The sequence below is a fragment of the Larus michahellis genome, chromosome Z (genome assembly GCF_964199755.1).
Source record: "Larus michahellis chromosome Z, bLarMic1.1, whole genome shotgun sequence".
Lineage (NCBI taxonomy): Eukaryota > Metazoa > Chordata > Aves > Charadriiformes > Laridae > Larus > Larus michahellis.
The window spans coordinates 71504111-71518149 of record NC_133930.1 but is presented as its reverse complement, the minus strand read 5'-3'; the positions used below and the strand labels follow the sequence as shown (position 1 = coordinate 71518149).

Sequence of the window (14039 nt, the reverse complement as noted above, 5' to 3'; positions counted from 1 at the left end):
CTCCAGAGCGCGGCGGCTGGCGGGGGTGTGGGGGCGGGACTTCCGGGGCGGGGCGGTGCCGGCTCAAAAGCGCCCGGATGCGGGACCGGCTCGGAACTTTCCAGAAAAGTCGGGATCGGTGCAGGGTGAGGAGCCGCCGCGGGGTGCGGGACCGCCCGCTGCTCAGGGGCCGCCCTCCGCCATGGTGAAGGAAACTACCTACTACGATGTGCTGGGCGTGAAGCCTAACGCCTCCGCTGAGGAGCTGAAGAAGGCCTACCGAAAGCTGGCCCTGAAGTACCACCCCGACAAGAACCCCAATGAGGGCGAGAAGGTCAGCGGCGGGGCCGGGACGGGGCGGCGGGGTCGGCTGCCCCGCGGGGGTGCCGAGATGGAGGGCGAGGGGAGCGGTGGGGCAAGGTTTGGCGGGCCGGGGACGGGGGGCTCGGCGGGAGGCCGTTGGGGGTTCCCCGTGCCGGGTATCTGAGGCACGGTGTATGTCTCTCGCAGTTTAAGCAGATTTCCCAAGCTTATGAAGTACTGTCGGACCCGAAGAAGAGGGATCTCTATGACAAAGGAGGCGAGCAGGCCATCAAAGAGGGTGGCTCCGGTGGTGGCTTCGGGTCGCCCATGGATATATTCGATATGTTCTTTGGCGGCGGTGGGAGGATGCAGAGAGAGAGACGAGGTAACGTGCCATCTTCTGCCACTTTCCCGGACTTTACAGCATGGTCGGTGGGCTAGACGGGATCAGAGTCCCTGAGGAGAATGTTGTAGATGCAAGACTTTAAATAGCGTTAAAATTAAGTTACGGACCTGATCTTAAAGTCAGAGAAAGCATTGTCCCTAGCCCATTGCACCGGAAACAGCAGGGGAGGGCACTTGGTTCATGCGGTGGTAGTTTGGTCTCTTGTGCATTGTCTCATGTTAATAACTAACCAGATTTCGTGTTTGGAAAGCCTTCAGCTGAGCGTTAAGTCCAGCAGCTAATAGGCTGAATAGGAAATGGAATGGTAACATACCTTAAAATGATGTTTTTAACTGAGCTATCATAAGCGTATTTGGTTTTTCATTGCAAGTAACTGTATCTAAATAAGATAGACAAATCAAATTCAGCCTGTGAAACCTTTTTGTTTTTCTGTGCTGTTCAGGGGAATTGAGTTGAAGCTGCAGTAAAACACCGCTCAGAAATTAAAGTCCAGTTTAACCCCACTGGGAAAGACTCTACTGTTAATTGAACTGGTTAAGAGTAGTGCTGACCACATCACTTCTTAGTGTAGACCTGGTGGCAGAGGGAAGAAAAAAGGGTTTGTATCAAAATGTTACAGTATTGTATTCCTAGTAAGCCAGAACTTGGTATCTTTCACAAAACTAAGCCTGTATAAGCTAAAGTTCTAATTAGTTCCTGAGCATAAAAATATAAGTACTCAATTCAGTTTCCAGAAGGTCCCCTGGTGAGAGGAAGAAAGTACTTTACTGACTCTATGCAGCGTCTCCCACTTCCTTATATATGACACATGTTAAAACTAAAGTTCTGCATTATAAAACTTAAATGTCTAAAGTTCTACATGTTTTGTGTTATTGATTGTGCTTTCACAGAAGAGTCTCTGACTTATGCTAACAGGGAAGCATTACTGACAAACCAATTAGAATTGTTACCTAATTTGACATCAGGTATGAAGGGACTATTGACTAATACCATCAAACCAAGATAAAACTATATCAAAACAAAATGTTAAAGCTCACAGACTTGGTTTATCGTGACTTGAGCGTAATGACATGGGAAGTTTACTGTTACTTGGAGACCGCACTTTCAAACTTGAGTAAATATCCATTTTCTTTTGCAGGCAAAAATGTGGTCCATCAGTTGTCAGTAAGTTTAGAAGATATGTACAATGGTGCAACGAGGAAGCTTGCACTGCAGAAGAACGTTATCTGTGACAAATGTGAAGGTAACCATGAAACTGAAACTGAATGCAAGTTGCTTTTAAAGGCATTGGGGGTTTTTTTCTGGTAGTGTGTAATCATCCGCCCTCAATTTTCATTCTCCTCAGGTCGTGGTGGTAAGAAAGGTGCAGTAGAGTGCTGTCCTAATTGCAGAGGAACAGGCATGCAGATCAGAATTCACCAGATTGGGCCGGGAATGGTGCAACAAATCCAGTCTGTGTGTATGGAGTGTCAGGGGCATGGGGAGCGTATCAGCCCCAAGGACCGGTGTAAGAGCTGCACTGGCAGAAAAATTGTTAGAGAAAAGAAGATATTAGAAGTTCACATTGACAAAGGTAAGGTGGCTTATTAAGATGAAGTATTGAACTTGGCTGTACTGACTAATTTTGATTCAATAAAACAGAAGCTTTAGCAAATGCATGAAGTTGTTTTGCTAAGTAGCACTGCTGAATACATACACAATAAAATTGCCTGTTGCTGCCTTTAAAAAGTAGGAGACTTGTTTTTAGGGAGGGTTGATTACTTCTGTGTTCACATCTAATACCTGTGCACAGAACAAAGAATGAATTCTGAACCTTGCAGTATTTCAAGTGGTGAACTATTTCTGAGCAACCTCATAAGCATAAGTCTTGGTCAGGTAGCTGCAGCAATTAAAATAAAACTCATCACTTGTTGGCTTAGTCTGCCCAATGAGTTTTCCCTGCTTGTAGGGAAACCCTGCAGACTCCGATCACTTCTACTGTGTTTCAGTGTGAAGGGGAACCAGGTCTGCTATAGTAATAGGGTGCAGAGACAGTGCTAAGCCTTTCATGCTTAGAACTCTGTTTGCTATGCAACCCTGACAGTGCTGCGTGGTGCAGGTATTCTCTGCCTGGCAAAATGCAACTCGATAAACAAACCCTTATAGTGATGGGAGAACTCAACAGCGTTGAGTGACAAATACATTTCTGTTGGGGAGGCTGCTTAAAAGCTGGTGGTAGAAGTCCCTGGAGTAGTGCACGGCTTGTAAGACAGAGCAAACTGACAAGTACATGGCTTCTACAGACCTGTGCCTGATTATCATCTGCAGCTGTTGTATGTGTAAACACTTTATGAAATGCCTGAATTTGTTTTTGACAGGGAAAATCCTACAGTAACATTAAATATGAGGGCTAGGAGGAATATATCACTGACATTTTAGATGGGGAGATCACCGAGTTTCTTTTCCCTTCCTTATAGAAAAACAGACTGTAAGCTAGCATGAGGTAGCTAGAATTTATGGTAGAGAGACTTTGTGTGGGTGAAATGGTTTTTTTTATGTGATGGTTACAGTCCTAGGGAGAGTGCTTCTTGCACTCAGCAGACACTGAGATCATGTTTCACAAGTAGCTCTGCCACATATATTTATAAAACTGAAGAGGCTCATTGGTCACTTGCCCTCAAAATGTATTTTATATGCAATGTTTCTGTCTTCTTTTTAGTACTTGTGCATGTAATGAAAGCTGTTTTGATAACGTTTCCCTGAAGGACTTTATCCTGGCAGATGGCTATTTGCAGTACAATTAAGCTTAATGATCTTGAGACATAGTTCAGGTTAGCACCACTAAAATTTGTGGAACATGTGAGTGGATTAAAAAAAATTATGAATGCTTCAAGGGAAGATCTGATGTTAAAGATCCAGAGATCTGGTACCATCTTGTGCCTATAAAAATATTTCTTACTGCTGCCTTCTCACTTAAAAAAATGAAAAATGTTTGCTTTTTTGTTTTCTGCAATAGGAATGAAGGATGGTCAGAAAATAACATTCCATGGTGAAGGGGACCAAGAGCCAGGACTGGAGCCAGGGGACATTATTATTGTCTTGGATCAAAAAGACCACTCTGTATTTACAAGGTAAAACTCTGGCAGTCTTTTTTGTGAATTCCCGAGATGCTTGTCCACATGCTTCCGTGGTTACCACTCACATTTTATCTACTGGAAATACCAGTAGATGGATCATGTGGCTAGAACTCACGTGTGAGTTTGGGTGGCTAAAGGAGCACTGAGGTGTGCAGGAATCCTGGTACAACTAGTCTCAGCCACTTGTGTTCTAGTAGCACGTGATATTCTTATGTGAGCTTTGACAGTGGAAGGGTAAGGCAAACCAAACCAGTTACAGTTATTAAGAGTTTACAAATCTTGACTTTTAAGAACTCTTAAAATACTGAGATTTTGTTTAACAGATGTGACTGTTTGTGATTGCTTCCTTGCTCTTTCTAGGTTAGCATTCCATCACTCGCTTCATAAAATTACCATTTAGTGTAGGCAGCTGTTCATTGCCCACTTGGCTTCAAGGCACAGAAAACCTGTAGTGTGTTCACTTTTGCTCAGGGATCTTATTTATGACAAACTTACTGAATATAGCATGCACCCTTCTGACCAGAGGTTGTTTCCCACACTTCATTTCCTGCCTGAGTGCACTGGACAGGGTAATCAGTCCTGTCTGTTCTTTCTTATGAAAGCAAAAGTGACTCAAGCAGTATTGACCATGTCTCAAGGATTTCATGTTACTGGACAGTACCGCTTGGTGTTGCAAGCCTCCTTGTTTCAGGTTACTGTTTGTGGAATGAGTCTGTCCAGTACATTTTGGTCAGTTAAAAGCAACACTTGTCATCTCGCAGAAATGTGTTGCACTTGGCATCTCACTGCCTCTGTTCAGAGCAGTAACAAGGGAATCAATGGATTTAGAGACACCGACCACTGACATTGTGCTTGTAAAAAGGAATGGTGAGTCAAAGGTTCTTCGGAAACCTGCAGCTGGTCTGCCTGACTGTACTGTATATTGCTGACCTCTGGATGTTGGTGCCAGAACTCTATGCCAAAGAACACTGAGCTCACAGGTTAAGAATCAATTCTGTTTGCTTTGGATAAGCATACTCAGCTGATTTTTCTTAACTTCCAGTGAAACCAGATACTGAATCAGCTCAGCTATGCCAAAGGGGCGGTCTGGGCCAAACTGTTTGCATGGTTACTTGGGATTTGAAGTCACAACTCTGATGGCTTATTTTTGGCGAGCTTTCTGCCTGCTGCCTTCAGTTCTAGTGTCCTTAGATAACCCTTGATATTACTGGTCTTGTGGGGTTATGCTGAGGTCATGCTGCTTCTGGAACAAATGGAATGTTCCCCCTCTCCCGTCAGCATCTAAATTTAACTTTTGAGGCAGGACTCCTTCCAGAGACCTTTAAAACAGGGTGAGTGAAATAACTAAGTTCTTTGAATAGGCTGGAGGATTTTGTAGCCATTGAACATGCAGTGCATGCAGACATCGCTAGCACTGCTATACTGAAGTCAGAATAGGCAATTAAAACAATTACATTGTTTCGTCCACATACTTCTTGGTGCTTTTGAGAAGTTATTTTTATCGTAACCTAGAGTGGCCATCAGCTGTTCGAACTTCCCTATTACCAGATCTTCAGAAAACCAGTGTAAGAGAATAACGTAGAGCTAACTGATGCACTTGAGAAAGTCCTAATCTACACAAAGGAAGGGAATAATTGTTCCAGTGACAATGTTGAGGAGGCTGAGATAATTTTTCCCTAGGATCGGGAAGGAGTGGTAAAGTGAAACTGGATGCAAGTGAGCCTTGCTGCATTTATTTTTGCTGTATTTATTTCTTTTCAATAAACACTTCTACACTTTGGACAGCTAGACTTGATAATGACTCAGCATGGGTATCATACCTGTAATTGCTAGCTTGAGGTGCTGCATCAATACTCAGTATTCTTTATTTAATAGCCCGGACTTCTACTAAAATTGCAGCTTTATTGTCTTTGCCAAGTTAAATACTGAAGCTGCATATGATCCTTTTACTGCGTCTCCCTCTCTGACTGGTTTTGATTGGTTCTGCCTTAGACGAGATGAAGACCTTCTTATGGCGATGGATATTCAACTGGTTGAAGCACTATGTGGCTTTCAAAAGCCTATCACAACGCTGGATAATAGAACTATTATTATTACCTCCCATCCTGGTAAGTGTTGGTTTGCTTTCTGCTAAAAGTCCAAGCATACAGTGAATTTAAGCTGGAAGTTTAAAGGAACAGAAACATCCCATCTTGATGTACAAGGGATGTATGCTAGTATCAAGCTTCTTTTCCTAGTCTTTGCAGTACAGATCTTTAAACAAAAAAGGATTTTTGGATAGCAGTCAGCAGTAACTTTCTCTTTGCGTGATATAGTAACAGACCTTACCTCATGGACATACTTGTATCCTGAGGATGCCTCATGAGAATTGAAGGCCGTGGGTCTCTGAAAACCACTTTTTCAGCCTTGGAACTGCTGGAGCACTTAATAAATTTGTAAGTATGCTTCCTTTGGGAAGCATAACAAGGTTACAAGAATGTAATGTAGAGTTCAACCTGCTTTCCTTCTCAGAAGTTACCAGGCAGTAAGTCCCTATTAGACTACTACATCTTGGTGTAGCTGTCTAACAACAATGTAGAAGGTTACATAAATATTGAAGGGATTAAAACTAAAGCTGCTTCTGCTGCCTGCAGGGATCCCTTCTTTTTTTTGGTCTTTGTTTTTTTTTTTTTAGGCCAAGTTGTCAAGCATGGGGCTATTAAGTGTGTGTTGAATGAAGGTATGCCAATTTATCGCAGACCGTATGAAAAAGGACGTCTGATCATAGAATTCAGGGTAAGTGGATCAACTTACTTCCATGGCACAGTTCAGCATTGAACATCCCCCCAGAATTTAACCTCTAAGTATTAGCTCAATCAAGAAGAGATACCAATTATTACATGTCCTGGTTTGGTGTTTGTTTTTGCCAATGGTGAAAACATGTAATCCATCAAACAGAATTACAGTTCTGAACAAAGAGAAAACTTCTAGAATGCTCTGTGCTAAAAGTTCCTTAAGTATCAGAAGAATTTCTTCACATACCTTATGAATTTCCATTTGCCTGGCATGTTCTTTAGTTTCTATCATCCTGTAGAGAGGACAAATTAGTAACTTCGCCTGTGCTGGAGCAGAGGAGTAGTCTGGAAAATGCTGATTTCGTCTCTGGAGAGAAGCTAATGCAGGGAGCTGTGGCAGCAGGCTGTCTGTTGCCATTTTACAGGAGATTCAACCATATCTCTAATGTTGGTATATCCTGTACTTTGCTTCTAGGGTGATTCCAGAGAGTAGCCTGAGACAAAAGAAATGTCGTGTAAGACTTGGTTAAGTTGCCAGAGTTAGAAGCTAACTTCTTGCAGGCATTAAAAATAGCCCTAGTGACTTAGATATTTTTTTTTTTAAGCACTGGCTTTAAGTCACCTGTGATGATAAAGCTGACTTTGACAGGTATTTTACCCGTAGTGGGATGGGGAAAGTCCAATTCAGGCAGATTTGAGTAACTCCAGTTCTTGATTTCAGGTGAACTTCCCAGAGAGCGGTTTCCTCTCCTCAGATAAGCTGTCTTTACTTGAAAAACTGCTACCTACAAGGCAGGAAATAGAAGAAACTGAGGAAATGGAGCAAGTGGATTTAGTGGACTTTGATCCCTCTCAAAAAAGAAAACACCACTATAACGGAGAAGTCTATGAAGATGATGAGCATCACCCTAGAGGTGGTGTTCAATGTCAGACATCGTAAATGGGCCAGTGAATAACTTGTGATGCTTTTTTTGTATGCATTAGTGGATGAGTGAAGGACTACAAACAGTTCACCCTCACTTCTTGCTATTTGTTGTTTTATCCAGCCATAGTTGTTTCTAAAAGCATAAATAAACTAAGTAATTAAACTGACTTTGCAATTTGTATACAGCTCCAGGATGCAAGCTCAAATGAAGTTGATTGCACTTCATCCCTGCCTTTTGGTCAAGAAAACTCCCTTACCTGCTTGTCTTCTATTCCAAGCCTTGTAATTCCTGTATGTGTGCAGTTGCCCAGGCTTAAACTAAGATTCTGTGGTGGTCTTTTTAGGAATTATAGATCTTATACTCTGTTAATAAAATATGCACAAGTACTTATAATTCATGGTAAGATATAGTTAAGTTTTGTACCAGTTAGGATAACATGTTAATGTTTTGGGCTTGTACTGGTTTTTTTTAAATAGGGACTGACTCTAACACAACCACATAATATGTGAAGCCAACAAGGATGTGGTCAATCTTCACAGGCCCATTAAAGCCATACGCTCCACAGGCTCCCTGAAGCTACTGCACTTAAGGTCAAACAGTCCCTTCCTCTGCCAGCTTTGGTCCTGACCCTGGAGCTAGATGTGAAGCTTGCTTTCGTTCATCGCTGCCTACCGTGTGGCTGCTGTCCTGCACCATACTGTCTATAGAGCCAGTGGTTGCTTGGCTGCTGCAGGAGCTTCCTTCACTACTGTGCATGAGTAGAAACCTCCAGGCTTTATCAGCACACATGCAGTTGGGAATCTGTCAGCCTGCTGGCATGTGAAGCTTGACTTCCACCTTTATTACTGAAATCAGATACCCCTTGGTGGTGTGTCGTGGAAAGCAGTACCAGCCCTCTTGGTGGGCATATGTGAACCTGCAGAGGAGAGAAACTGACTGTCAGTGAATACAACCAACCGATGCATCTAGGATGTTCTGAAATTAATGTATTGTGTGCATTATTTTAAGCTGACTCTTGAAAATTCTGTATGAATGTTCTAATTATTGTAGATGAAGCATTTCCAATATAATTACAAAATTGTTCATTGCCTCTTTTCTTAGACCAGATGTTGGTTTAAAGACACCACCCCCTTCTTTTTAGACAGCTATTCACAGAAAAATCTAAGAAAAAAACTTCTTTCAGAAAATATGCTGAGGAGACAGGTCCAGATTTAACCTCTAGTGTGGTAGTTTAGTCTTGTACCATCTGGCTTGGGACGGAGCTTATGCATTTCATACCGCTTTGAAGCAAAAGCGTCACGCAGAGAACTTGGTTTTTCTTCCTGGAAATAGCTGCTACATGACAGTACGTGTGTTGTAACTCAACTATCTGGGAACTGTTAGTCTTGGAAAACATCTCTGACTTGTGTTAGGGGTTTCATTTTATAAAGACAGCTGGTACCACAGGTTTTGTACCTCAAATGTAGTTCCTTTTCAGGTACCTACGGAATAGCGATCCCTGACATGTTTCACCTATGGTGGTGGGTTTTTTTCTTCGTCTCAGCAGGAATAAAATCCTGTAGGCAAAGTGTCTTTCCAAATTCTACTTGAATGAGCTCATCAGCGAGCTGTGCAAATGTGACCAGCAGGAGCCTTTGCTCTATCAGTAGCACAGTTTGACTCAGTCAAGGGGAGGAACGGACAGTATTCCTGCCTCTGGCTGGGGCTGAGACTCCTGCACAACTGTCCTGAGGCTAAAGAACACTAAAATACACTACTTGTTCTCAGTTCAGCAAACACCCTCATTTCTTTTTTTTTTTTTTTTCCTGAACCACTGGATCAAAACAGATCAGGCAAACCAAGCTCAGCGCAGTGCCTTGGGGATGACAACAGGACACTTGGCTTCGGAGATGACTATTAAATAAAAAAAAATATTCCATAGCCTTTTTTTCCCCAGGAACTCTACTTTTTCTTTCACCACACCCATAGCTGCGTCAGGACAGCTGAGGTAATGCTTCTGTTCTTGTTCTTGACTTGCTCTCGAGACCACGGTGGCCAATTCTGCTTCATGTTTCATGATGCCACAGCGGGCCAGGTCTGAGTTTCCAGGAGGGTGGCTGAGGAGAAGCCTCCAGAAGCCTTGGCAGAGCAGCACAGGGAAAGATGCTACTACTAATGCAGGAAGGGCGGCAGAAACACCACCAGCTGAGCATTCTGCTTTGAGAGAAGATACCGACTGACATAAAGGCTGTGTCCCAAAGAAGTCCGCTGGCAGCAGTAGAGTAAGGCTTCAGCAAAAAGCACTAACAAATGAAGGCGAGAGCCAGCAAGAAGGAGGACCCAGCCTTTAGACCTTCAAGCAGGATATAGAGTATGATGTATGGCCTCTTCCAAGCTTCTTAGTTCTCCCCTGGTATTCTGGGTGTCATACAGCTACAGCAGGTGGCAAAACATGTTCTTTGCCACTGAAAAATTAGAAAGGACAATTTTTTCTGACTTCTTGTTGCTCTATGTGGGACAGTTTCCCATTTCGGGGAATGAACTGAAAATGGAAGGCTGTAGAAATTGAGGATACAGTAGCACAAAGTAGCTGCTTCCATAACTACCAGTGTAGTAATGCTGATGTTTGCAGTTGCTTCCTGTGTTTCAGTTTCAACAACACCAAATTCATACCATCAAGCTTATAGTCTAGTCTATTACAATGATTCTTTCCACGGTGCACCAGGCATCTAGGATTTGGTTTTTCCCCAGAAACCTGGCAGCTCTGCTATTCCACAGGTTTGCTGTGAAACTGAGAACGCCCACTGCAGACTCATTTAAGAGCCTGCTCTCATTTTGCTTCTGCCTGTAAGACTTCAGGGTCCTACCTGTCCTCCCCGCGCTTTGTCTACTGCTACCCAGCAGCAGTGCAAGAAGATTCCTCAGCCCTGGGGAGTAAACTCAATGATCCCAACTCTGCTTTGAACTTACAGTGTGATGCAAGGTCAACCGAGACAGCAACTTGTCCTATGACTTTGTCATTAGCAACTTCATCTGGGAAGACATGTTCCTGCTTCCATTTGTGGTTGACTGGGGCTCAAAGCATCAGCAAGGCACACTGAGAGAAACAAGATTTGATTTAAGCCATCCTTTTCCAAAACCACAGATAAAGAAATGCCAGGTTCCGTATTTTCTTAGGAGGTAAGATGAGCACTATTATAGTGCCCAAAGAATGTGAGGACTTCAACCACCCTGATACCTGTTAGCAGGACAACACAGCAGGACATAATCAATCCAGGAGGTTCCTGGAGTGCATCGGTGAGAACTTCCTGGCCCAAGTGACAGAGAAGCAAATGAGGAGAGGTACTCTGATGGACCTCATACTCTCCAACAAGGGGCTTCTTTGGACCTTGAAGGTCAAAAGCAGCCTTGGCTGCAGTGACCATGAGATGGCGGAGTTCAGGATCCTGAGAGGAAGGAGGACAGTAAAAAGCAAGCTCTCAAGCCTGGACTTCATGAGAGCAGAATTTGGCCTCTTCAGAGGTCCACTTGGAAGTGTCCCATGGGATATGGCTCTGGAGGGTAGAGGTGCCCAAAAAAAGCTCAATTCAAGACTCACCTCCTCCAGGCTCAAGAGCAGTCCATCCCAGCGAATAGTAAGAAGCTGGGCAAATGCCAGGGGGTCTGTGTGGATAAATGAGGAACTCCTGGCTGAACTTAAACACAAAATGGAAGGTTACACAGAGGATGTAACCAAGGATGGGTAAGTTGGATGAAACACAAACACGTTGTCCAAGCATCCAGGGATGAAGTTGAGCTAAAGGTCAACTGCAGTTGAATCTGGTCAAGGATGTCAGACAACAAGGCCTTCTATAAGTACGTAGGTGGGAAAGCCTAGGGAAAATGTTGGCCCGTTGCCAAATGAGATGGAGCACTTGGTTACACGTGGAAAAGGTTGAGGTACTGAATGCCACCTTTGCCTCAGTCTTACTAGCAACGCCAGCCTTCAGGAATCCCAGGTCCCAGAGACCAATGGGAAAGCCTGGAGCAAGGAGGATGTACCTTTGGTGGAAGAGGATCAGGTCAAGGAAGACTTAAGCAAACTGGATGTACTTAAGTCCATGGGCCCTGGTGGGATGCACCCATGAGTGCTGTGGGAGCTGGCAGATGTCGTTGTGAGACAGCTCCCAATAATCTTTGATTAGTTATGGCGACTGGGGAAGTGCCTCAAGGCTGGTGTCTGTCTTCAAGAAGGTCAAGCAGCTGTATCCAGGGAACTAAAGGCCCGTCAGCCTCACCTTGATCCCTGGGAAAGTGACGGAGCCGCTAATCCTGGAAAACATTTCCAGGCACATCAACAACAAGAAAACTATCAGTAGTAGTCAGCATGGCTTCACCAAGGGGAAGTCATGATTGACAACTTGATAAACTTTTTATGATGAAATGACTGGCCTGGTACTTGAGGGGAGAACAGTCGGTACTGTCTACCTGGACTTCAGTAAGGACTTTGACACTGTGTCTCATAAGATCCCCACAGAGAAGCTGTTGATGTGTGGGAGGAGCAGTGAGGTGGACTGAAAGCTGGACAAATGGCCAGGCCCAGACAGCGGTGATTGGTGGAACAAAGTCTAGTTGGAGGCCAGTGACTAGCAGTGTACCCCAGGGGTCAGTACTGGCTCCAGTCCTGTTCAACACCTCCAGTAATGATCTGGATGATGGGACAGTATATACTCCCAGTGAGTTTGCAGATGACACAAAATGGGGAATAGCTGATACAAGAGGGTTGTGCTGCCATCCAGAGGCTGGAGAAATGGGCTGACAGGAACTTTGTGAAGTTCACCATGGGGACGTGCAAAGTCCTGCACCTGGGGAGGAACAACCTCAGGCACCAGTGTACACTGGGGGGCACCCAGCTAGAAAGCAGCTGGGCAGAGAAGGAACCTGGGTGTCCTAGTGGATACCAAGTTGAACACCAGTTAGCAATACGTGCCCTTTTTGGAAAGAAAGCTAAGGGCATCCTGGTTGCCAGCAGGTCGCCAGAGGTGATCCTTCCCTCTCCGGTACCTGGAGTCCTGTATCTGGTTTTGGGCTCCCCAATACAAGAGAGACATGGACGTACCAGAGAAAGTCCAGCAAAGGGCCACTAAGATGCTGAAGGGACTGGAGCATCTCTCCTATGAGGAAGGGCTAAGAGATCTGGGACTGTTCAGCCTGGAAAAGAGAGGGCTCAGGGGGATCTCATCAAGGTATATAAATACCTGCAGGGAGGGTGCAAAGAGACAGAGAGCTGGGCTCTTCCCAGTGGTGCCCAGGGACAGGACCAGAGGCAATGGGCACAAACTGAAACACAGGAGGTTCCCTCTGAACATGAGGAAACACTTTTTCACTGTGAGGGTGACCAAGCACTGCTGCAGGTTGCCCAAGAAGGTGGGGGAGTCTCCAACCCTTCCAACCTTGGACATCCTGTCATTCTGTGAATAAAAACTTGAAAGAACACTTATTTGTTGATTTGGCTTACAAAGCTTCTAATTCGGGAAGACAGGAAAGGCTTTAACTCGTTGGCAGAACCATGTGCCTGCTCCTAGACAAGCAAATGCCATCTCCTGCCCAACAAAGCAGAGGCAGTATCAAAAGAATGTGTTGCTACACAGGGAGCCATTTTGAAGGCTAAGGAACACAAAGAAACTCAAGAGGCCTTCACTACCTCCCTTCATAATGCAATCAGCACCTGCTATAGGTAAAATTGTTATGCTCCCTTCGCTTCAGCAGCATCCATCTCCTTGTGTCTTGCTCCACGGAGAGCCAACGAATTCCCATACGATTCCCACACTGCCCCTGAAATCAAGTGTTTAGCCACCCTTCTCCTCAGGATTCACCTAAAGCCTGTGCTTTTCCCCCTGACATTCAGATCCAAGTTTGCTCAGCCTGTCTCCCACAGGTCACCGCGATCCGGTGGGGTTTATGTACAGCCATCAAGTGAACACACCAGAGCCCACATCATCAGCAGAAACTGGAGATGGAGTAACCATGCTTAAGGACTCCCGAAACACATGCAGACACTAGGCAGAAAGTGGATAAAAGCTGTACTTGAAGAGCATTTATAAATGACTTTTAGCATCATCTTTCCTATAAATCTCTGCAACATATATGCTTTGTCTTCTTATCTCTGACTGAACGCTGATGCTATCAAGCTGCCCAAAATCAGAAGCAAAATCCTCAGCAACATGCAGAAACACGGATTCACACAGGCTGGCAGGCACCCATGGACATTGTCTAGTCTCTCAGACCTCATGAGAATTTGTCTGCTTTAGAAGACATTCACAAACGATCTCTTCCTTTCGAGATCAAGCCTTCAGTTTTCAGCTTCTCTCTCTAAATCTTATTAGGACTCAAGGGAGGGCTTGATTTTTCTCTGCAGATGGCAAGCCAGTAGTGGTATCAGAGCCCCGTAACTACAGGCTCACATTACCTGGACAGTAAGATTTAAAAAAAAAAAAAAAGTTACATCCACCATTTGCATAACTATGCAGGAACCTAAGCTCGCTTATTTTTTGCCAAGATGGCAGTACTCTTCCAC

The 14039-nt window shown here is 44.4% G+C and overlaps 1 protein-coding gene across 2 annotated transcripts; it reads left to right on the top strand.

Moving 5' to 3' along the window:
* The first annotated feature begins 2 nt into the window (after positions 1-2).
* Positions 3-8598, top strand: DNAJA1 (DnaJ heat shock protein family (Hsp40) member A1). 2 transcript variants are annotated; one of them, XM_074570132.1, is made up of 8 exons: positions 3-313; positions 490-667; positions 1827-1931; positions 2034-2261; positions 3684-3798; positions 5797-5912; positions 6479-6579; positions 7300-8598. In XM_074570132.1, the coding sequence occupies exons 1-8, from the start codon at positions 182-184 to the stop codon at positions 7516-7518; spliced, it is 1194 nt and encodes a 397-aa protein (XP_074426233.1). In that variant the 5' UTR covers positions 3-181; the 3' UTR covers positions 7519-8598. The 2 variants fall into 2 exon arrangements, with proteins under 2 accessions (XP_074426233.1, XP_074426234.1); XM_074570133.1 differs by lacking the exons at positions 3-313; positions 490-667 and adding an exon at positions 1238-1286.
* The last annotated feature ends 5441 nt before the right edge of the window (positions 8599-14039 follow it).

Excerpts from the sequence above, each read along its gene's own strand:
- DNAJA1 (XM_074570132.1), top strand. The coding sequence starts at position 182 with ATGGTGAAGGAAACTACCTACTACGATGTGCTGGGCGTGAAGCCTAAC. Across the intron at positions 314-489 it reads ACCCCAATGAGGGCGAGAAG|TTTAAGCAGATTTCCCAAGC; the intron begins GTCAGCGGCGGG and ends TGTCTCTCGCAG. Across the intron at positions 5,913-6,478 it reads TATTATTACCTCCCATCCTG|GCCAAGTTGTCAAGCATGGG; the intron begins GTAAGTGTTGGT and ends TTTTTTTTTTAG.